General features: G+C 52.1%; 9 protein-coding genes and 1 non-coding gene across 10 annotated transcripts, besides 1 other annotated feature; 6 read left to right on the top strand and 4 right to left on the bottom strand.

Moving 5' to 3' along the window:
• Positions 1 to 347: 347 nt before the first annotated feature.
• Positions 348 to 1203, top strand: NFIA_032980 (uncharacterized protein; the record flags this gene model as incomplete). Its single annotated transcript, XM_001265628.1, has 3 exons — positions 348 to 601; positions 692 to 990; positions 1034 to 1203. The coding sequence occupies 3 exons, from the start codon at positions 348 to 350 to the stop codon at positions 1201 to 1203; spliced, it is 723 nt and encodes a 240-aa protein (XP_001265629.1).
• A 187-nt stretch (positions 1204 to 1390) lies between these two features.
• Positions 1391 to 3641, bottom strand: NFIA_032970 (putative alpha-amylase; the record flags this gene model as incomplete). Its single annotated transcript, XM_001265627.1, has 9 exons — positions 1391 to 2071; positions 2115 to 2355; positions 2400 to 2546; positions 2592 to 2754; positions 2799 to 3027; positions 3072 to 3180; positions 3224 to 3339; positions 3383 to 3421; positions 3468 to 3641. The coding sequence occupies 9 exons, from the start codon at positions 3639 to 3641 to the stop codon at positions 1391 to 1393; spliced, it is 1899 nt and encodes a 632-aa protein (XP_001265628.1).
• A 1637-nt stretch (positions 3642 to 5278) lies between these two features.
• NFIA_032960 (putative glucan 1,4-alpha-glucosidase) lies at positions 5279 to 7322 on the top strand (the record flags this gene model as incomplete). Its single annotated transcript, XM_001265626.1, has 4 exons — positions 5279 to 5504; positions 5555 to 5838; positions 5885 to 5981; positions 6046 to 7322. 4 exons carry the CDS (start codon positions 5279 to 5281, stop codon positions 7320 to 7322), a joined length of 1884 nt encoding a protein of 627 aa, XP_001265627.1.
• Positions 6950 to 7049: a microsatellite.
• A 435-nt stretch (positions 7323 to 7757) lies between the features above and the next one.
• NFIA_032950 (putative glycosyl hydrolase) lies at positions 7758 to 8973 on the top strand (the record flags this gene model as incomplete). Its single annotated transcript, XM_001265625.1, has 3 exons — positions 7758 to 8228; positions 8275 to 8525; positions 8571 to 8973. 3 exons carry the CDS (start codon positions 7758 to 7760, stop codon positions 8971 to 8973), a joined length of 1125 nt encoding a protein of 374 aa, XP_001265626.1.
• A 1208-nt stretch (positions 8974 to 10181) lies between these two features.
• tcsB (putative sensor histidine kinase/response regulator TcsB/Sln1) lies at positions 10182 to 13757 on the top strand (the record flags this gene model as incomplete). Its single annotated transcript, XM_001265624.1, has 7 exons — positions 10182 to 10265; positions 10317 to 10351; positions 10402 to 10971; positions 11026 to 13266; positions 13313 to 13436; positions 13484 to 13623; positions 13670 to 13757. 7 exons carry the CDS (start codon positions 10182 to 10184, stop codon positions 13755 to 13757), a joined length of 3282 nt encoding a protein of 1093 aa, XP_001265625.1.
• Positions 13758 to 14390: 633 nt separating this feature from the next.
• On the top strand, positions 14391 to 14891 carry NFIA_032930 (uncharacterized protein; the record flags this gene model as incomplete). Its single annotated transcript, XM_001265623.1, has 1 exon — positions 14391 to 14891. One exon carries the CDS (start codon positions 14391 to 14393, stop codon positions 14889 to 14891), a length of 501 nt encoding a protein of 166 aa, XP_001265624.1.
• Positions 14892 to 16191: 1300 nt separating this feature from the next.
• Positions 16192 to 18672, bottom strand: NFIA_032920 (uncharacterized protein; the record flags this gene model as incomplete). Its single annotated transcript, XM_001265622.1, has 2 exons — positions 16192 to 18438; positions 18604 to 18672. 2 exons carry the CDS (start codon positions 18670 to 18672, stop codon positions 16192 to 16194), a joined length of 2316 nt encoding a protein of 771 aa, XP_001265623.1.
• Positions 18673 to 19148: 476 nt separating this feature from the next.
• NFIA_032910 lies at positions 19149 to 19221 on the top strand. Its single transcript has one exon. It is a non-coding gene; the product is annotated as a tRNA-Thr (tRNA).
• A 342-nt stretch (positions 19222 to 19563) lies between these two features.
• On the bottom strand, positions 19564 to 20735 carry NFIA_032900 (glycoside hydrolase family 43 protein; the record flags this gene model as incomplete). The annotated part of the gene is made up of 4 exons (XM_001265621.1): positions 19564 to 20064; positions 20115 to 20146; positions 20197 to 20353; positions 20406 to 20735. 4 exons carry the CDS (start codon positions 20733 to 20735, stop codon positions 19564 to 19566), a joined length of 1020 nt encoding a protein of 339 aa, XP_001265622.1.
• A 627-nt stretch (positions 20736 to 21362) lies between these two features.
• On the bottom strand, positions 21363 to 22799 carry NFIA_032890 (uncharacterized protein; the record flags this gene model as incomplete). The annotated part of the gene is made up of 3 exons (XM_001265620.1): positions 21363 to 21752; positions 21833 to 22339; positions 22605 to 22799. 3 exons carry the CDS (start codon positions 22797 to 22799, stop codon positions 21363 to 21365), a joined length of 1092 nt encoding a protein of 363 aa, XP_001265621.1.
• Positions 22800 to 23105: the final 306 nt, after the last annotated feature.

Below are 23105 nucleotides of genomic sequence, written 5' to 3'. Positions count from 1 at the left end.
GCCTGATGAACAGTAACAGCCTTGTGGTATACAGCCTCGTTCGGAGGAATATATATCCAATCCAGAAATCAAGATAGTACAACAGAGCAACTACAACTTATCAGACCTATCCATACACTGTCATATCCCTGACTGTAGCAATATGCAATCCATGCAATCCATCCCATTCAACCCTAACCCCTTCCTCCTGTTCAATATGAGGCACTTTGCCAAAGACGCTCGCCCAAGGTACCTCTTTCGGGTCTACGCTCCGTAGTCCGTACTCAGCAGGGGAGAGCAGCGCATACGCTGTCCGATCCCCGGCAGCATTGAACAGTCCTGATGAGCAAATGAATGATGTATTCGCCATGGCACCCTTCGAAGCAGCAAAATCGCTCAAAAATCATCTGAATTGGAAGTGCGATGCCAATTGCAATCTGATGAGCTGGACTACCTCTTTGCTCTTTGCACTGCAGTACGGCCTCTATCGCCATCAAAAGGATGACGATCGTCCTGCATTCGAGGATATTTTCTTACTCATGATTGATACACGCGATTTTCCAGAATGGACCTTCATCAAGGATTTGGAGGCTGTTAACGCTTTGAATGATTATGCGATGCGGTAGATCGGACATTGGGATGATTACCTGGCCTGTCGGAACACTGCTTATTTCGGAGAGTATCTCTCCCAAGGGGCTTTGAAAATCCACAGACGATGTGAGGAGGTCAGCTTCCAGAAGCTGATTGATCTGGGTCTCTTCGAGTTGCTCCCTCCGCTTGCTGTTGAGGCCGAATGGGAGAAGTGGGCGAGGAGGGCAATTGAGCTTCGTCAGCCATTTTACAGAGGAGAAATTTCGAGTCCTGTCGCGAATGAAGTGGAAAGAGCTGTTCGGATTGCGGGGGATGGCTTTGGAGGCCGCTGGACGTTTCCTGTTGCTGCTATGTTGCTTGCATTCAGGCCTCGTGCGGATGATCAGGTCATTCTTGAGGGATTCAAGGCAGAATTTTCAGGTAAGGTGATCCTAGTATGTCTGGGAGATACTAATGAGAGCAGAGGATAAGATACGAGAGTTGTCGTTGCATGATATCCAGATTGATTGTCATGTACTGCCTGATGATCGTGACGGCCTGCCTGAGCTCGTTCAATTTAAGAAGCTCGTCAATGACGTTCATCGCCATTTTATTGGGAAGGATATCAACTCGCTTTTTTGGACAGTACGGTGACAATGTAGATTCCTTTCATTGATATCTCTTATTGGACATTGTCTACTAGAATACGGTGAACAAGCGTGTCTGCCTATAAGATCAACCTACTGCTACATGCGATCTAGTAATCCCGCAGACATACTGTTAACATAGCTCATATCAGCCTAATACATCATCAGTACCTAAGCCCATGTGAATGGGAGAATCATCTCCACGTATCAGACACCGTCACGGTCGTTCCCGCACACCCAGCCGGCACCGTATACGACCGGTTCGGATCACTCTCCCACACGATGCTCCCATCCGATTCCTTCTTGAAGAATTTGTACTGAAATGAGGTGCCAACAGGCAAGGTCACCGTGGCATACCATTCAGGGTTCGACGAGGTGTATTTACTTGCCGACAGGGCGATCGCAGAACTAGTGTCCCAGTTGCCGAGTTGGCTGATCGAGCCGGTCAGGTAGATGGTCTCTCCGTAGGTAGTTGTGACGAGTTCCTCGAAGAGAATCGGAAGGGCTGTGGCAGATGCGCATGCTGTCGTTGTCGCCACTGTCGTGGTCTTGGTGGTACTGGTGGTGGTTGTCGCGATGGTGGAGATAGAATCACCGCAGAGGCCACTTCCACTGACCCATGACGAGGGCACAAGAACCCGGGGCAAACCGGATGCCATTGGCACGGCGAGGTTTCCGCTCGAGTCCACGGTTAGAGTAGTGCACGTATACATCTCGACAAGGGTGGCGCCGGCGGAGTAGCCCGTGCCGCTGAGGGAGAGGGTGTAGGAACTGCCCGAGGATCCCTTGTTACTGAGAACGGTGATGACTTGAGAGCCAGCGACTGAACCCTTGCGCATAGCGAGGGTGTTGGAATCATAGTAGAACGGGTTGTTCTATCGACGTTAGCGTGGAAAGCAAAGACGCGACCAGAAATACCTTGGATGTTATGTAGGCTGAGTCTTTGGAGATCGCTAGCTTGCGGATCTTGTTGGTAGAGGCGATCCAGCTGTACAGCGTGGCGCTGGTCGAGTATCCAGACAGCCAGACAGCCTCGCGATTGGCCGGGTCAGCGCCGCCGCTGTAATGCTGTTCCTGTCCTGCGTAGACAATGGGGATCCCATCGGAGAAGAACATGAAGGAGATGACATTCTTGGCTTGCGAATAGTCGCTCGTATAGCTGGGGAGGTTAGTCGTAGTCAGGAAAAGGAGGCAAGATCTTACGAGGCAAATCGGGGGTTATCATGGTTCTCGATAAAGTTGCCGAGCAAGGTGGGATCCGCACAGTCAGAGTCAACGGAGCTGATCATGTTGTAGAGATTGCTGATGCTGCCGCTGGTCGATTGAAACGCGTAGAGAAGTTGATAGTATCTGCTCTAGTCAGTATCAAATCCGCACCGAAATCATAATGCGTACATTGGATAGTTGAGTACACCATCCATGTAATTCTGGTATGGACAGGTATAGGAGGGATCACCCGAAAAGACCTCGCCGACACAGTAGACGCCAGCAGCGTCATTGTAGTCGGGCCAGAAGTCTTTCTCGACATGCTTCACAGTGTCGATGCGCAGGCCGTCGACTATCTCTGTCAGTATTCTTCATGCTCAGATACGGCTTACTGACTGGAGTAGTTGGCAACCAATCCCTTCACCCAATCATACCAGATGGTTCGCACTGCCGTGTTGGTCGTGTCAAGATCGGGCAGTGAGACAGTGGTGTCTCCCAGCCAGCAGTCCTCTACATTATTCTGGTTGTTGTAGTCGGAGATGAGACAGTATGTGTGGAAGTAGGTAGAGGAATCAAACGGAGTGAAGACACTGTAGTCTACCGAGTTTCCCGCTCCGTCGTAGCCCTAACCAGTCAGATTATAATGTACAACTAGAGAAAACGGCTTACCATATGGTTGGCGACCACATCGACCATCAAGTACATGCCACGCGCGTGCAGAGCGTCGGCCAGCTTTCTAAGATCTTGTGCCGTTCCATAGTTGGAATTGACCTCGTAGCTTCGTCGATTAGTACGAATCACAGATCCAAGAGGGGGCTCACATATTCTGCTGCCAGTACCCATGGTAGGAAGTACCATCGCCGGTGTTCTCATAGAACTGCTGAGTTACTGGGGTGATCCATATAGCAGTAAATCCCATTCCTTGAATGTAGTCGAGCTGACATCGTTAGTTTCGACCGCGGAATATGAGACAGTCGTACATGATTGATGATCCCCTGCCAGCTACCACCGCAATACAGCTGCAAATGTTAGCATGTACTTAAACAAGCACGGTAGGGCACAAACTCTTTGCGTGACATCGCAGGCAGCAGTTGTGGAATTGTCTTCTCGGCCAAACCGATCGGTCAGGAGGAAATAGATTGATTGACTGCGCCATTCGGCTGGGGTCAGAGCATGGGCAGCCTGTCCGAGCAGGCACAAGGACAGGGACAGCGGGAGGAGCGGTGAGATCCACTTCATCCTGGCAATATGCGCCTGCAGCTTGCCATCATGTCATACGAAGATTTCTCAACAAGAGTTGCAGACTTATATACCCTCGCTACAACTGGTGGGCAACTACAACTCCTTCCTAATACGCTACGGATGTCCAGTCCTGTGCATTCACAGTGACGATCATCCCAGCCCGTGGACTGATTAATATCTTCATCGCCGTGACTGCCGTCGGACGTGATGACGCGTGTTTCGACTCTCGCACCGATTGAGTTTGGCAATGCCGCATCTAAAGCCCTACGTTCACAGCAATAGGTTGGTGAGTCCGGCTCTAGGGAGGTAACTATGAGCCGGATCACGCGGGATTCCACTAGTGAGCTCGGCAGTTGTGCAGAAGAAACGCACGTAATCCGCGTGAAGGCTGCATACCACATGTTAGTGCAGAATCAAAGGGCTGATTCGTGGAATCGGCAGAGGAATTGTCGGCGAGCTGATCCCCACACCAGCTAAGCGTGTACTAATGAGTAAAAAGGGTTAGTGAGCAGTCTCTCCACATTCTGATGGAGGGATACTAGGTTAAACACGGCCTCATACATGTAGATGAAGAGACTGGCTGACAGTCTGGTCGTAGTTAGTTGTGGTGATGTAGAAGCCCTAGCTCTATGTCTTCGGATAATAGAACCGTCAAAGGATTCGCTTGCCACCGGAATTAGACAATTTAGATGAAAGAATGCCAGACGGAAGCTGACACGGAGCTGAGATCCGAGATTCGAGTGTCCATGCCCAACCGAAGCAGGGGGCGGCGCAATTGCGGGGAATCTTAATATCGACGGTTTCTTGGGTTTCTTCAGGCTTGATCCGAATTGGCAACTAGTCCGGCGCTATAGTAAATGCTCTGAATGCCTCATGGTCTCACCACTGTAAGCAGCGCCTGTTTCCGTGGGCCGACTTGGCCGATCGATTGGCGATTCTGGAGTCTACATATTGCCGAATCTTTCCCACAAGCCAAGTTGGGGTGAATACGGGCTGATGAGAGACCGGAGGCCCGTCTAAAGGCGGATGTTAGGCATGGAATGAGCCATTTCACCCGGCAGCGTTAGCTTCGGATAGAAGGACCAGTCGGAGCAGCGGAATAGTCCCTAAATTTCCGTGAAGGAGTTGCCTGGTGCTGCTATCCTATTGCGATTCGACCTCTAATGTCTCCCCCAGGATATCAGACCTATCGGGATCAATGGAAATCTCCGTCTCGACACAGGATCAAACTCACTATCACATGCGGAATCCATGTCCTCCCGTTGCAGACGGACCCCGTGGGGAACCTTGCTCTCTTGCATGCCATCTGGAGGCGTTGTCATGCTCTTGGGGGATACGCATATGCAGAAATCGTGAATTAGCTTGAATGAGATCACGGGTTCATTCCTCAGTCCAGTTAGATCCTCAAAAATGTTAAGAAAATAGCCCAGCAGAAGATACAAGAAATCCACTCACCGGAAATACATTCAAGACACACGACGACAAGACATGGAGAGTCAACATCTATAAGAAGGGGGATCACACCCCAGAGTTGGTTGCCCCTTGCGTCAGGATTCACAACGATCAGTCTCATCTCGTCCCCTTCACCCTCCTTTCGTCTCATCCTGTGCTTGCAATCCATCTGTCACCGAGCCATGCCTCGCCTTTCCTACGCGCTCTGTGCGCTGTCTCTCGGGCATGCTGCTATTGCAGCTCCTCAGTTATCCCCTCGTGCTACTGGCAGCTTGGACTCCTGGTTGGCTACTGAGTCTACTGTTTCGCTGAATGGTATTCTGGCCAACATCGGTGCCGACGGTGCTTATGCGAAGAGCGCTAAGCCTGGCATAATTATTGCCAGTCCGAGCACCAGCGACCCAGACTGTGAGAACCTTCCTGAACTGGCCCTGTCAAGCAATCATTGACATCTGTAGACTACTATACTTGGACGAGAGATGCTGCTCTCGTCACGAAAGTCCTGGTCGATCTCTTCCGCAACGGCAACCTGGGTCTGCAGAAAGTTATTACAGAATATGTCAACTCTCAGGCCTACTTGCAGACCGTTTCTACTCCGTCTGGTGGTCTTTCGAGCGGAGGTCTCGCGGAGCCTAAGTACAACGTCGACATGACTGCCTTTACCGGAGCCTGGGGTCGTCCTCAGCGCGATGGTCCGGCTCTGCGTGCCACCGCCCTCATCGACTTTGGCAACTGGCTGATTGTATGTTCCCTATACGAGCTCCGGGAAGCGTTGCTGACGTGCACAGGACAACGGTTACTCCAGCTATGCCGTCAACAACATCTGGCCCATTGTGCGCAACGACCTGTCCTACGTTTCTCAGTACTGGAGCCAGAGTGGTTTTGGTGAGTCCCGACTCTCTGCTGGAAATCTGTGCATCCATTACTGACGATTGATTCAACTTGACAGATCTCTGGGAAGAAGTGAACTCCATGTCCTTCTTCACCGTCGCTGTCCAGCACCGTGCCCTCGTTGAGGGAAGCACATTTGCTAAACGGGTGGGAGCTTCGTGCTCGTGGTGTGACTCGCAGGCCCCTCAGATCCTCTGCTACATGCAGAGTTTCTGGACTGGCTCGTATATCAACGCCAACACCGGTGGTGGCCGGTCCGGCAAGGATGCCAACACCGTCCTCGCCAGCATTCATACCTTCGACCCCGAAGCCGGCTGCGACGATACTACTTTCCAACCCTGCTCTCCTCGGGCCCTTGCCAACCACAAGGTGTACACCGATTCGTTCCGCTCGGTCTACGCGATCAACTCCGGCATCCCACAGGGCGTTGCCGTTTCCGCTGGCCGCTATCCCGAGGATGTCTACTACAACGGCAACCCCTGGTTCCTCACCACCCTCGCCGCTGCCGAGCAGCTCTACGACGCTATCTACCAGTGGAAGAAGATCGGTTCCATCAGCATTACCAGCACCTCCCTCGCCTTCTTCAAGGACATCTACAGCTCCGTCGCGGTCGGCACCTACGCCTCCAGCAGCTCCACCTTCACGGCCATCATCGACGCCGTCAAGACCTACGCAGACGGCTACGTGAGCATCGTCGAGGCCCACGCCATGACCAACGGCTCCCTTTCGGAGCAATTCGACAAGTCCTCCGGGATGTCCCTCTCCGCCCGCGACCTGACCTGGTCCTACGCCGCCCTCCTAACCGCCAACATGCGTCGTAACGGCGTGGTGCCTGCCCCCTGGGGCGCCGCCTCCGCCAACTCCGTCCCCTCGTCCTGCTCCATGGGCTCCGCCACGGGCACCTACAGCACCGCGACGGCCACCTCCTGGCCCAGCACGCTGACCAGCGGCTCGCCAAGCGACACCACCTCCGGCACCACCCCCGGTACCACCACCACGACGAGCGCCTGCACGACCCCTACCTCCGTGGCCGTCACTTTCGACGAGATCGCCACCACCACCTACGGCGAGAATGTTTACATTATCGGATCCATCTCCCAGCTCGGGAGCTGGGATACCAGCAAAGCCGTACCCCTGAGTTCGTCCAAGTATACCTCCAGCAATAACCTCTGGTACGTGACCATCAACCTACCAGCTGGCACGACATTCGAGTACAAGTATATCCGCAAGGAAAGCGACGGCTCGATCGAGTGGGAGAGTGACCCCAACCGCTCGTATACGGTGCCGTCAGCTTGCGGTGTGTCGACAGCGACTGAGAAGGATACTTGGCGGTGATTGTCTAAGCTTAGTATATATGACTGGGGGTTGGCTGGTGGAATTATGACTATATAGTTCAGAAATAATACTATGACTGATTATTTGACCAGTGACATGTAACTAAAAATATCACGGCCGTCCGTAGTTGGGTTCCAAATCTGATATACAATGTGACAGGACACATCCCAGTCGGACCTGCATGGCCCCTGCAGGTTCCGGCCGTCGATCAATTTCGAGTCCATGACGAGTCAGATATATGCTAGACTATATTCCGCCGAGCATGCAGATCACTGTGCGTCATGGCACATATCTTTCCAGAAAGAATGTCCCATCCCTGGCATGTATACATGGTGCATTCCGACCCCTTTTTGCGCAGTGATACATCATCCGCATTTCGAGTGGTAGACTTAAAGACGAAGCTCTCCCCTGAAAATCCAAGATGACACACGCAAAATGCTCCCCGAACTCGTCTTCCTTGTCCTCGCTCCCTCTGCCGCGGCCGCAACGCCTACAACACGCGCGGAGACGGCCCTCGCCGCGCTGCAGACATGGTACAACACCACCAGCGGCATCTGGAATACCTGCGGCTGGTGGAATGGGGCCAATTGCATGACCGTTATCGCTGACCTGGCGGACGTGGACGACTCGGTGCGGGAGGTTGCTGTCGGTGTCTTTGACAATACGTTTTCGGTGGCGCCGAGATCGAATCCCGCGCCGGGACGGGGGAATGACACGTACAACGGGGCGATTAAGCATCATCGCCCCCAGCCGGTTAGTCGGCGGCGCGCAGGGGTAGATGTTTCGCAATGGTTGGATGGAGCGTACGACGATGATGCCTGGTGGGCGTTGGCGTGGATTGCGGCGTTTGATGTCACTGGTAGACAGGAGTATCTTGATCTTGCAGAAGGAGTGTTCGAGGAATTGGTGGGTTGCTCGATTGTCTGTGAGGAGAGATTCTGACAGTGTTTAGAGTAAGGTGTGGCCGTCAAGATGCGGCGGAGGCATCTACTGGGACTACACGCATACGTACGTCAACGCTATTGCAAACGAGCTGTTTCTCTCGCTCGCAGCACACCTGGCGAATCGAGCCTCGAACAAGGAGTATTATGTTGACTGGGCCCAACGCGAGTGGGACTGGTTCCAAGGCAGCGGGATGATCAACGCGAACCACACCATCAACGACGGGCTGACAGAGAGCTGCGAGAATAATGGACAAACCACGTAGGGACAATCTCCGCAATCGAAGATCGAGTGCTGACGAGACAGTTGGACCTATAATCAAGGAGTCATCCTTGGCGGACTAGCCGAGCTATACCGCGCCTCTCCGAACGAAACATTCCTCGAGTCAGCAGGGGAGATTGCTAGAGCGGCTATCGCGGCGCTGAGTGACTCGAATGGGGTTCTGCACGAGCCCTGCGAGCCTAGCAGCTGTACGGGCGATAGTACGCAGTTCAAGGGGATCTTCATCCGCAACCTGCGCTTGCTGCACAGTGTGGCCCCGGACGAGGAGTACTCGCGTGTTATTACAGCGTCCGCCGATAGTATCTGGGCGAATGATCGCGATGCCAATAATCAGATGGGGGTTAATTGGGCTGGTCCCATTGAGCAGGTGGATGCTTCATCTCATAGTTCGGCTATGGATGCGTTGGTTGCCGCCATTGGGTTGTGATAGCCATCAAGTGGAGACCATAAGGAGAGACAGAAATGCTTTGAATGCGGAGAGGGATGCATGTCGTGTCTAGTGGGAGGCAGCTAGCCCAAATACTTAATCTGTTCATGCTGTTTCTATATTAAGCCATCATTGTCGAGTAAAAGCCAGGGAAATCTTGGCTAGCAACTCCTGTTATCGAGGAATATCAGTAGACCAGTACATGGTTGACTTCCTGTCCTATGAGAGAAGCATACCTCGTAGTCGTAGATGGATTTGATTTTGATTTGATTACTATTTAACGTCACTCGGCGGATCACGTGGCACACGTGACCTGCGGCCTCCCAAGGGGCATCCGGACGTGCTACCTAAGCAAAGACTTACTAAAATAAATGCATGCTTGAAGCAACAAAGCTGGACACTATGTGTTGGAAAGGAGTGGAAGAAGCGCCAGGCGCTACCCTGGCCTGGACTTCTAAAGGTGAGGAACCTGCTTTGGCTACCTTCAGTCGAGCGGTAGCCAAGTAGTCGTAGATGGAGATGTACTACGAAGATGTATCAGAGAGAGACAGTCCCTAGAAAGCACGTGATGCAAATAATTAGTAATGTCTACACCTGATTGGCGGGCCTGACAGCCTGAGGCAGTGGATCGGCCCGCAGCCAAAGAAGAAAGAAAAATCCAACAGCTTAGATTGACTGATGGGTCACGACCAGTCCAGACCCCAGAAGGCTTTTTCTCCTGGCGATTATTCGCTGTAGGTGATCCGCTGTAATACCTGCTTCCAAGGCAGAGTCAGTGGATATCCACAGCTGCCCTGATCTGGCCTCCCTGTTCTGTTGTCCTCCTCGGTAAGCGACCAGCTCATCTCCATCAGCATTATTATGTACTCAAGATCAGACCCCAAGTATGGATTACCGTTATTCTAACGGCGATCCAAAACCTGGTTGTCTGATTATTCTGGACTCGGTTATCGGATTCTCGGCCTCGTTATTCTTTGTTCCAGACTCTCAGCTCTGTCTGACAGTCTGACAGTTACAGCAGAGTAATCGCTAATCCCGATTGGGACATCCCATCTCCAACATCTTCTCCATCTTCTCCATCTCCTCTGTTTCCACTTCTCTTCTCCTTTCATCTTCTTTCTCATCTCTTCTCCTCCCTTACCCTCGTCAGAATCAAAACGATGAGCTGAGCCGGCCTTCTCTGGACGACCGGCCAGAGTTGTCTCTGGATGCGCATCCCAATTGCCGTGCAGCTCGGCCTGCTGGTCCTTGTGACCGCTCTAGTGGGCCTGGCCGTGCTGTCCATCGCTACGGTGAGCTCTCTGGTCGCCGATCATCCTTCAGGACAAGACTAATCGTCGCAGTGGGTTAATAACTACAATTTTGTGGTCGATGTCCAGTAAGATGATAGCAGCCTTCACTCGCGCCTTCTTTGTACTTACCCTCCAGATCCGAAGGACTCGAGCTGGTCGCAAAAATCAAAGCCAGCCAGATTGCTTCCAATCTCAAACTGCTTGAATCGACATGCAAAACCATCGTCACTCGACTGCTGATCCAGGGTGCTCTCGGTCGTTTTTACAATGGGAACTCGAGTGATTCAAACTGGACCTCGTCCGTTACGGATGTGCAGTCGGCAATGGGCAGTAACAATTACTTGGACCTCTATCAAGCCATCATTTTCTCTCGGGATGGTCAAGGAGATCAACACGGATTGCTCAATGTCACCGCCAAAGATATTGTCGATATCCCTCTTCCCTACACCTACCCGAACGGCACTCCTGTCATGCTAGGGGATGAGGGACTCGGTTACCCTCCCGCGCTCTACCCTAATCTGACATATTCCGCAGCCTCCGACGGCAGCACCACAACCGATGTGTACGCCTTTTCGGACTACAAGCTTGGACTTGACACTTCTCTTCTTCTTGGACCGCTGCCGATCAACAGCTCCTTTTCCCTCGTTTCAGTCACAGTGCCCATCATCAATAATACTTCCGCCACTGACATACTTGGATACATGACGTAGGCAGTCCTGGAATAGAGAGACACTAGGTACGCCCTGCTGACTGCGTACAGTGTCGTCGCCAGTGCCGCCAATTTGCAGGCCACGATCAACTCCCGCGATGGCTTGGGCCACACGGCCCAGATTCTCCTGCTCGGTCCATCCCGCGCGGCCAATCAGTTCGCCCCGGACGCCTACCCGGCCACAGCGACCTCTGCCCCGAACGTGGAAGGACTTTCTCACGCCGAGGTCCACTACGTGTTCGAGCCTACTCCACTTCCCGGTCAGAGCAGCAGGCACGGCGGCAACCTGAGCATGAATAGCTTTGCCCTGTCTAGGTATCCGCTGGCATGGAAGCTCCTGTCGAAACCGTGGGCGGAGTCCAACGACACGATCAGCGATCTGTCAACCAGAAACGAACACGGATATCAGGTTGCGGTCGGCGCGATCCGGCCCAAGACGCCGATGGCACAGTGGATCCTATTGGTGGAGCAGACACAGGCGGAGGCATTCGCCCCGATCAACAAGCTCAGGAAAATCATTCTGGCATGCGTCTTTGGGACTATAGGGTTCATTATCCTGATCGTTCCTCCGCTCACCCATCTGGCCGTGGCCCCGATTCGCCGGTTGAGTGAAGCCACTCGCAAGTCGATCGAGCCCCCGTCCCAGCCTCCGCATAATTGCCCTCCCTCCAGCGGACCGTACATTGTAGGAACCGCCGAGATGGAGACGGAGCCCCGTACCTTTGACGACCACATGGATGAGAAGGGTTTCGTAGCCTGGGTGAAACATTTCCGACGAAAGGACCGGCCCAACAGCGCACACAGCAATGGCAGTCACAACCACGCCAGAGCTTTCCAGATTCCCGGCCGAGTGAAGGAGCGCAAGCATCTCATCACAGACGAACTGACGGAGCTGACGAGCACTTTCAACGAGATGTCGGACGAGCTTTCGATCCATTACCATCGGCTTGAAGAACGAGTGGCGGAACGAACTCGCGAGCTGGAAGCCGCCAAGTTGGCCGCGGAGACTGCTAACGAGAGCAAGACATTGTTCATCGCCAATATCTCACACGAGCTCAAGACTCCGCTGAATGGCATTTTGGGCATGTGTGCAGTGTGTATGGGCGAAGACGATCTTCCAAGGATCAAGAAGTCGCTGCAGGTCGTTTACAAGTCGGGGGATCTTTTACTGCATCTTTTGAATGACTTGTTGACCTTTAGTAAGAACCAAATCGACCAAGCAATTCGGCTAGAAGAGCGGGAATTTCGATTGTCGGACATCCGGTCTCAATTGGCGGTCATTTTCCAGAATCAGGTCCAGGAAAAACACATCGACTTCAATGTCAACTTTATCAGCGGTGATACCCTCCCGCCAAAGGGCGATGGTTTCCAGGAGAAGACGTTCCTACCGGCTGGCCCCGCGCTTGGTCCACCAGGGACTGGTCGGTTGAGGGACATGGTATTATGGGGTGATCAACATCGTATCCTTCAGGTTTTGATCAACCTGGTCAGCAACAGTCTCAAATTCACGCCCGAGCATGGCAAGGTCGAGGTTCGCATCAAATGCATCCGGGAAGCGGAAACCCCCGGCAGTCCCAGAACCTCTCTGCAGGACTCGAGACGCAATTCGCGACTGCGATCCCGACCACCCTCGCATGCCAGTTCTCAGCCACGTGACCCTGTGGACGGCCTGGTTCAGGAAGAATATCCCACTCCCGTGCTTTCGCAGTTGCGAACTCTGATCTTCCAGTTTGAGGTCGAGGATAATGGTCCTGGCGTTGCCCTCCATTTACAGAAACGCGTCTTCGAGCCCTTTGTACAGGGCGATCTCGGACTGAACCGAAAGTATGGAGGTACCGGGTTGGGGCTCAGTATCTGCGCGCAGCTGTCTCGCTTGATGAATGGAAAGATCACCCTAGAAAGCGAGCCGGGCAAAGGCGCCTTGTTTACTGTGGAGATTCCGTTGAAGTTCGTCAAGGAGGCAGCGCCGAGTACCCGCAGTTCCAGTGCGGCTGGATCGCGCACACCTAGCGTTTTCTCGCTTGACGATCTTCCTGGTCTCGCGCGACCGCCGTCGAACAATGGCTCCGTTCGCAGCGATCCGTTGACCAACTTCGAGAAGCAGGATCTGCAACCTCGACTTGTCGGACTCAGTCAGCCGTTCTTTACCCCTACACCGTCATCCCCCGCACCGTCGACTCCCAGAGCTCCTCCAGCTGATGGAGCGAAACCAGAAGTGAAAGATAGCACATCTGGCAAGGTGCGCGTATTGGTGGCTGAGGACAACGTAGTGAACCAGGAGGTGGTCCTTCGGTATGTCATCCTCTGGATCTCCAAAGACAATGCTAACGCCTTCCAGAATGCTTCGGTTAGAAGAAGTATATGATGTAACGGTCGTCAAAGACGGCCAAGAAGCCTACGACACAGTCAAGGCAAATATGGAAGAGGGCAAAGTATTTGATCTCATCTTCATGGACATTCAGGTATATGCAACCGTCACTATGTAGAAGAGCGCAGCTGACACAGGCAGATGCCCAACCTCGACGGCCTAGAGAGCACCCGCCTCATCCGGGGCATGGGCTACTCGGCGCCGATTGTTGCCCTCAGCGCTTTCTCGGAAGAAAGTAATATTAAAGACTGCATGGACTCGGGCATGGACATGTTCATCAGGTATGTCTACCTCATCTTGACGAAAAGACTATACTAACGGAGATAGTAAACCCATCCGACGTCCTGCTCTGAAACAAGTTTTGAACAAGTTTGCCACGATTCCGGAAGAGCCGGAGAATGTGCAAGATTCATAGCCTTTGACAGAAAGCCAGTAGCGGCTACTACCTTCAGGCGTAAATGGTAGTCTGTCATGGACATTTAGATGTGGGAGTCCATCTATTTTGACGTAGCTCGTCGAATTGAGACAATCAACAATGACAATCTGAAATCTATGCAGAGGCTTTCAGCTGTACTCTCCCATGTGGCTTTCTTATTCAAGTAGTATCTTGTAAGGCGAGCAGAAAGCCGTAAGTCTTCAAGGAATAGCACTTTCCTTGGAAACCCCTCGTCTAGTTCTCAGCTTTGAGATCTGACGCTGATCCACGCGACAAAGACCATTCATAAAGACACTCCTGAAACTATATCGGAGCTCCGGCGAGTTTCAGATATATAATGACATCGTTGTTGTCCTACAGAGACATGATTTATTGTTCTGTGACTCTTCCACAAAGCATCTTTGCGATAAGTGTCTTACTGTGACAAAGGATGTCTCGAACTATTCATACACAAAGCCATTGTCTTTGCCATGTTTAACAGAGACTGTCTAGGAATATGTCTTAGTCTGTAATATAAATACCTCTGCTGCCTCTGGACAGGAAAGCAACTCATCAACTATCTCTTCTTTACACTACCTACTCAACTGACTCTACAGCATCTGCCATATCAAGATGAACAACTTCAACAACGCACCAAACTACAACCCAAACAGCCTACCCACCCTCAACAACGGTATGGACCAGACCTTCTACACCAACATGGACCACACCATGCATAACACACCCAATCTAGGAATGAATTACCTGACCGCAACCCCTCCCACAAACACCAACCACACGGCCATCAACCACCCCCTCTACACTTCCTTCAACTACTGCATGGTCTTCTCCAACCTCCCCGACCAGCCCTGGCCATCCTACAACCTCCTCCAACAATGCCTCGACAAGGTTCGCGCCCGCGACGCAAAAGTCTACTCCTCCATCGACGCGATCCAGCGCTACGACGGCGCCAAAACGGGGGATTTGATTCTCGCGTTTACGGCTGCGGCCGCGACGGATGGGGTTATCTGGACGAGTGCCGAGGGGGTGATTCTCCATCAGATGAGGTATTGGGATAGGGATCGGAGGATGGAAGGGTGGGCGCTTGTGGGGGAGTTTGGGCTTGCGCGGTGAGTTTTCTATCCTTTGAGTTTTGGATTTTGAAGTCTGGTTTGGTTTGGTTTTTGGATTGGATCTGGTGGTGAGTAGTGGTTGCAAGTGCTTATTGTCACAGAAATGGGAGGAGAAAGCTGGCTGGCAAGGGATTTGATTGCATGTCTGAATGTGAGTTGAATTACCGAACTGCTCTGTTGAGGATAAGTGCTCATCATAATCTGCAGAATGGACAACATCGTGCAATCCGGATAAGGAAGTGATTCCTCCTTAGCATGTCTCGTAATTGCACCTCACGCAGGAGCTATACAACGGCTGTTGAGAAACAGAAGCGTTGAGAACCCAAAACACTTGGAGTCTGAGGACTTTAGCATATACTAGATGACGCTGAAAATGTGGCCGAAGTGAGTAGGGTCTTCAAACGAACCATGCAATGTCCAGAGGACATAGAAGTATCTTACACTTACATTCTCTAGATACAGAACCACTTCTTCTGCTTGAAATGCTGGATACTTCTGCCGGTTAGCAACTTTACCGGTGATCAAATAACCGGAAAGTGCTGAAGACGCCTATGCGGAGTCGAGGAGATTCTGCATCTCCCGCGGCACAAACGGGGGATGTACCACCCTTACCATTATACTATCATGGATGACCAGATGGCATATTACTACTGCCACGGAGGCGAGAACTTGTGAAGCCGTGCTTATACTGTTCTCTATCGAGCGAATATCTTGACGGGCTCCTTGACGGACAGAACGCAAAACTGCAATCAGTCACTTGCTGTTTGAAATATGCAAACCTGGTAATAGCCTGGAAGCTGCAATAAGGGCTGGTGGACTCGACGGATATATATATGGCAATCTTAAATACAGTACTCCTGCAGGCTTTTGGCTTGCGAAGGCCGTGGTAGATGAGATTACGATGTTTCAACTCACGGACTCGACACTGGGGAGCTAGCTATACATACATTCTGCGTCCGGGGTTTGCACCATGGAGCCGGAATCAAGTATACGACCCTGACATTGTTCCCCGACAGCCTCGTTTTTGGATATGTGGTCAATGTGGCATTGGCGTTGAGGGGGAGTTCTGATGCACAGATATTCGGTCTCTACGCGGTAGACATATCGCTGTACCTTATTCTCTTCAGATTCTTTCCATAAATAATCCCTTACGAGCCGCCTTCGCTTGAGACTGCGTACGTAAAACAAGGGACTTCAGCTGCATAAAAGCTGCGCTCACAGAAGCAGAATAGCTCACGGGTTTCTAAGGTGATAAGTCGTGGCCGGCACTCAATGCGTTATCCTCGCCTAGAGAGGCAGCATTACGCCAATGCGAACATCTGACCGTGCCAGCCGTAAGCTCTACTCAACCTCCTTCCAATTCGCCTTGCGACCCGAAAGGGAATCTTCGCAATAGGATGCGGCTCATGGAATTGAATGCTGCGTTCGACGTCGAGATTTCTCGGCGTGAACTGCCAGACCGAGCCGTAGAGCTTCTCCACCGTAAAAGCCGTAGTGCCCATAGCGTGAAGGAAATCGTTCCACGGGATCTCACCCGGCTGAGCTGTTTGCGAAGGCTGGTAAAGTAGTGTGGAGAAAACTTTCAAAGACCGCTTGTCCACCTTGAACGTTGGCTGAACATCATACCCATTTTCGGCGGGCACGTCGGGTTCGACGGCTTTGTCGGACATACTGGGCTTTCCTTGAGATTTGGCCTTCTTCTTGGGTAGAGAAGCAGTAGCCGGCTCGATGGTCTTCTCGGTTCGATGTACCAGTTCAAATTGGAGATCTGCAATACTCTTCCCCACGTTTTTCACTTTGGCAGGTTGCCTCTCTGGCTCTACCCAGGCAGGCGTTCTTTGGATCGTTCCAGAAATTCTCGCAAGTACCTTGTACACAGCGTTGCGTCGAGTCATTCCACGGGTCACTGGCAAATGCGAATCCACCGCACGCCAGAACGCATCCAGGTCCCTCTCCGCGGCTCTCATTTGTTCGACATTTTCACGATTCCGTCGCTTTTCGGCCGGGTAATGGAATCGACCATCTTCGGGCGATCCAAGTTTGGCTAGAGTAGTCCCCTCGAAGCTTACCAGGTACTTATCCCAACCGCTGGTTAGGTTGCTGTATTCTTTCTGGATCTCGTCTCGCCGTTCGACAAACCCATTTTCGAATGTACTCGCCCACGGTTGGTAGAGCTCAATTTGATGAAGACATTCAGACATCACTGCCAAGTCTGAAATGATGCTGGCAACTCGACTCGAGACGAGCTCCTTGTTTTTGGGGTCCATTTGAACGAGACGTTCGAGCTCATCCATGAGCGTTTTCCGACCGGCCAAAAACACCACGTTGCTATCCCCCCATAGCGCTTCAAGAATCCAAAGCAGCCCCCCCTGGTTCTCGGACCTTGATACATTCGCCCGGGTTTCTGCAATCATCTTCGAAGTGCCCGACTGTTGTGGTTGCCGAACAAAGAGTGATCGCAATGGAGGGGAGGCTGGAGCTGCTATTTTGAGCTGGTTGGCTGGGCCGATAGTAAACTGTTCCAGGATATATTTCAGTTCTACAAACGCGTTATAGAGGTCCGTAGGCAGGTCTTTCTCCGGCGATATTCTGTCATGATATTTGGAAAGTAGCTGACGCAGGTCGGCAACTAGAGAATGGAGCGTGGACCAGATCTCCAGGTTCATGTAAGCTTCGGGCACGACGTTTTGGAGAACCCGGTTCCAGAATAATGGCTGAATATGAGGTGCCAATGTCGGATGCGGGATGCCGTTAGTATCTGGTATGATCTCGACGCGATGTTCCTTGTACTCATTGACAACGTCTGCAAAGTATCCCGGATCCTCCCGTAACGCTATAAGATGATCCTCCATAGCCGAGCGTTTAGCATCGATAATGTCTTCTAGAGAGGACAAGTCGAGCTGCGCGGGTAGACGGTAAGGCGCATCTGTTGCAACTGCAGCCAGGGAATGCCAGTCTCCGTCATCTTTAATTGCGGGCTTGGGGAGTACAGGGAAGTCCTTGATCAAGGCCGCCTCAGGAATATCGTGGAGTATTTGACGGGTACAATCTAAAAGAAATTCGTAGATCCGCTGTTGTATTTCCAGAAGTACTAGCCCATGGCCGGGGTGGAAACCTTTACCATTATGAAGCCACGAAGATGCGTCATCATCATCGTCCCAAGCAATCAGCTCTCCGTATGTTTCCGGTGTTGTCCGACCAGTGAACATCATGGTATGCAGGTTGAGAAAAGCAGAGCGGATAGCACCTGTGCCATGCCCAAGATGTGGAGCATGGTAGTCTGCGTGCGCAAAACAATCTGGCTGGTGCCGAGCGCGAGCATTGAGGAGCAGGAGCAACAGTCTTGTTTGTTCCAGGTCCTCCAGATTGATATAAGGCCACATATATGCCTCCCTCGACTCTTCGCGGCGTCCCTTTTTGAATGCGTCAAAATCTGGCCTGTGCATCTTGGACATGTTCGGCCACGCGGAGAGAAGGATCTGACGACGCTTGGTCTTGGTCTTCTGGCGCCATCGCTTTTGAATCCGTTCTTCATGCCGTTCGATGATCTTATTCAGTGTTTCCCAGTCGGACAAGATTCTGGTCGCTCTTTTGCGGCTTTCTTGACGGACTTAATCCGCAGTCGGGTAAGATGTTGGTCTAGGAAGATTAGGACTGAGGCTATCGAAGAAGTCTGCCGGATTGAGATTGCTCCAATTTATGTCGTGACCAACAGTGTTGTCGTCACTGGAGGTCTCGTCAACGACGGGATCAAACGTGTACGCAGCATCAGACCCAGCCATAGCGAGAATTATCGTGGAGTTGAGCAGTATTGTGATGCGAAGGGGGATGAAGGGGCAATGTTGATGGAGAAGTCGCGACGCGTATGTCCAGTGACATGGTACACGTGATCCAATCTGAATATTTACTCTCTTTCTGAATAGCGAATGACATTAAATTCCATGAGTTGATTTGAAGTGTTAATAAATAGTATCTCAATGCCTCCTGTCTGACCGGAATGCATAGAATTGCAGTGCGACCTATGATTATATCTAACGTTAGTGGATGATCTGCATGTCCCACATTCCACGCTTGATAAAAAGTCGAGCGGATCAGAAATCTGCTGTCAGAGGTCACATTAGGCTTCCACAGTATCCAAAACCGTTGTCGAGACATCTTTCTAACTCAGCTGACAGATGTTCTGAATCCTGCCACATCAACACGCAGATACTGTAGCTTGGCTTCTGTATCACAAAACGAAGCAGTGACCAACCAATCAGCTCGCATAGCTCAGTTGGTAGAGCGCATGACTAGTAATCATGAGGTCAGCGGTTCAAATCCGCTTGTGAGCATTTCTTTTTTCCCTTTTCCTTTGGCTCTAGTACAACGACATGATAAGTGAGTTCGAATTTGAGTGCGAGTAATTTTTACCTTCATCTTTAAACGATAAAATGATTTTACTTTGACTATCAAGTGAAGCTACCCCCGACCTTCGCAGTCGTGATGATACATGACGCGTCTGAGACTGTGGCTGAGTTAATTTAGCACCGAAGTCAATCATGCGAGAATCTAATATGTCCTGTGCAGGGGACTATATGTGTTCATTTCATTTCTCATCGAGGACTTATCGCGAACAATATATAGCTGGGCCTAACATCATTGACGAACCGATGCCGTAATTTCTCAGCTGGCTACTAACCTAGAGCAGCCAAAGCATCGTACTGCTTTTGGGTAACGGACAACACCGAGCCATGTCTCAATGCACCCAGGTTACCACCAGAAGCAGGCGTAAACGTTCCTGAAGTCACATCCGTTGACACCCATGGCGACAACCCGGTGACACTGCCGACCTTGTCGCAAACCAGATACGCCTTGCCGGGTTGCACGTTGTCCCAGAAGGGATACGGGCCCTCGAAGTGGGTGCTGTCCTGGATAGTGCCCGAAGGGGTGACCCAGTTACCGAACAGGCCGTTGCGGCTTACTTCGACCACGGGGCCGGAAACCTTGCCGCTGACGTAGAAGCGGACGAAGGTGTTGTCGTCAACGCGGAGAATGCTGAGGTCGATGATCGTGCTCGTCTTATGGTCAATATAGGTCTGCGGCTTGGTGAAGGTCTTGAAGTCGCTAGTGTGGGCGTAGCGGATGATATCCGTGGTGGTGGGATTGCCAGTGTGGTTAGGATCGTTTGCTGCGTACTGTAGCTGGTCAGCCTATCGAGTCATGGTATATAGCTAGGGGTACTTACGAATCTGGATGCCCAGTGCACCAGGTACTTTCCTGTAGGCTGTTAGTCATGTTCAATTGAAGAGATGTACACTGCGACATACCGGCTTTCGGATCCCAGATTGCATCCGGCGCCCAGACCATGCCGGCAGTCGCATCCTCGACCGTCACAAGTCGCTCGTTGGTCCAATGGATCAGATCCCTGCTCTCCCAGACGAAGATGGCCCGCGATCCGGTCCGAGTCGCTTTGTCCCAGTTGGTCTAGCACACTCAGTATCTCCTGACGCCTACTCTACGGGCAAGGGGAACAAACAGTGTCAATATCCAGATCCGTTCCGATCAGCCAGTACTTTCCCTTGTCGCGGCCTACGCCCTCCACGATGGAGACATCCCGGACGGCCTTTGTGCCCAGGGTCGGGGAGACGACGGGCTTCCCACCGTTGATCGGCCTGAAGTCGAGTGGATTACTGTTGTTACTCAAGGCGAGGTAGACGCTCTCATCTTCGGTCTTCCAGTAGAAGTCGAGGTAGCCCACTTTAGTTGGGTCGGCTTTGTGGAGATCTAGAGGGAGAGGCTGGGGGAGGGCCATAGTAGGAGCGAGGAGGGCAAGGATACCCGCGCAGATCGTCGTGAGGCTTTTCATCTTTTCTGTGAAGCTTTGCAATTGACCGAACTGTGGTGTACCTCTGGCTTTATATACACGTTGCTGTCCTACGGTATCAACCCTCGAGTCATTTCCCCGGTGGTTCATCTACGTATCCACACTAGGAGGGCCAAACTGACGATGCCCAGACTTGTCAATAGAATATGCAGCAATAGGATAATTCATAGCCGCCATAGCATTTCGCCAAGCCGAGCGACAAACAACAGAGTAAGACAAACAATATCCGACTTCCCCGATTCTGCAGCGATTCCCGCCAAAGACAAGCTCCGGCGGAGGATCGTCGCAATTATACCCCGCATTAATAAATATAGTGACCAAACACGAGTACCGCGGTCAGGAGAATCATCGGATTATGACCGTTTGAAGGAACTGATTATATGTGAATTACGCCACTTTTATCATTCTGGGTATCTGCCCCGGACGCCCGTCACTCCATCACAGGCAGTTCCACCATATGCCACTTTGCACTTCCATAGGGGACGAGCTCGATTTCGACCAGCTCACCTTGGCATGTGCGGTTGCTTTTGCGGGGTGGATTGGGCGCATATCCTCGTTTCAACTCCCATTGGATCTCGCAGACTTTTGCCGTGATGGACGTGGGTACTCCTAGAGTCCAGAGAGGACTGGACAGAGCCCCGTCAAGCCATTATATTGTAGGGAAGAGGGGTCGATCTCATAATCCCGTATGTTGCCCGGATGGTTCGGATATGGCCGGGAGGTTTGTGTGTATTGCACCGGAATCGTGTAGAGCAGGTTACCGTAGTAGATGGCTACGGTATCGTTGGCGCGGCGTTGCATGTGGAGTTCTGCAGCCAGAGTGACGATCACTTCTGATGAGCCTTGATCCAGGGGGGTCTTGAGCATGCCGGTCTGTGTATCAGGTGCTGCGCCACGAAGAGGGGCTCCATTAACTGAAATAGTGGGGAGGGCGGACCATCCTGGGATCCGTACGGATAAGTTGGATGGCGCGACTGCGTCGACGGTGTACACCAGCCGCTGGGTAAATGGGTACTCGGTATCACAGACGATTCTCACCTGCGCCCCTGACTTTGTTGACGTCTGGACACTCATTGGACCAAGAAGCGCAGCGCATTGAACGCGGCGAGCTCGCACTGATCCGCCAGCGAATTGTCTCCCAGGGCATGACACAGGTAGCTCAGCGAAAACGTAGTCTCGACCACGGTACAAAGCTCCACGCCACGTGCGGGACTCAGGCCGGAGATCCGCTCGTCGCCGATGATCGACCCCGAAACGGTTCCGTGGTATCTAGCAGTGCAGTTGACGGCTCGCAGCGCGCGCGTGGCTAGCCCTTTGTCATGCATCAGGCGTCTAAATACCGCTCCACTCTTCAAGTCCATAGCTACATTGACCCCATGTTCGAACGGATCGTTTGCGTCGGTGATGTCCGAAGGAATAGTGTTCTGATCATGCTTGAGGTAAACCCCGTCCGTATACCAGTGCTCCCAGTCCAGGGCATTTTCATGTAACATGCGCATGCAATCCAAGAACGTCTGCCCTTGGGCCCTGAGGTCTCGCTCATACAGCCACTGCAGACTAAGCACCATATCCGCCGCGCGAGCCCGCTGTCACCGATCATCGACATCGGCATCGGTCTGCTGCACGACCCGGTAATTATCCGACAGCATCGAGAGCAACAGATCAACAACCTGTCCATCGCATCCATAATCCTCGTCTCGAGCTCTGTCCCCGCCTCCGCTTCTGCCAACTGGCTCAATCCTAACAACATGAGCGATCTGCCCCAGAAGGCCCGCGCGGAGGGGGATGCCTCAGGCCCCAGCGATCCGTATTTTGCTGATACGATAGGACATAGTCAGTGACACCGCGGACCTCGTTCTTATGACGCTGGTCCTCGGTAAGATACGCCAACGGAACCAGCCCGTTGAACCAGTACGGAAGGCCCTTGTTCAAGTCATTGTAGTCGGTACCACCAACGAGCCACTGGCTGTTTGTAACTATGGGGTAAAGTCGTGCTCGTGGCCTGGAAGCCCGTCGGCCATGAGATGCAATTGATCTAATAGCCATCCGTGCGGCTTGGTGAGCCGAGAGGGAATGGCTCAATGTATGTGGGAGAACTGTCGCGTCGGCTAGCCAGCAGGAATAAACGGGGAGTATCACTTACGCTAATTGTCGGTATTCGCGTCGCGTCCATTGGGAGTCGCGAATGCTAGCTGAATGACAGCAAGCATTGAGATCAGACATATCTGTGGCCTTACGGTAAGAAGATGCATTTTGATTACTTCCCTCTGATGAGGCGTTTCTGGGGGACTGGTCACGAACTGTATTGGATGAAAGTAATGAGCCATAACTGCAGAGCCTCGGCCTTGGAAT

Source organism: Aspergillus fischeri, genomic scaffold (genome assembly GCF_000149645.3).
Source record: "Aspergillus fischeri NRRL 181 1099437636247 genomic scaffold, whole genome shotgun sequence".
Taxonomy (NCBI): domain Eukaryota; kingdom Fungi; phylum Ascomycota; class Eurotiomycetes; order Eurotiales; family Aspergillaceae; genus Aspergillus; species Aspergillus fischeri.
The sequence above is the reverse complement of the archived record's forward strand: the minus strand, read 5'-3'. Positions and strand labels throughout refer to the sequence as shown.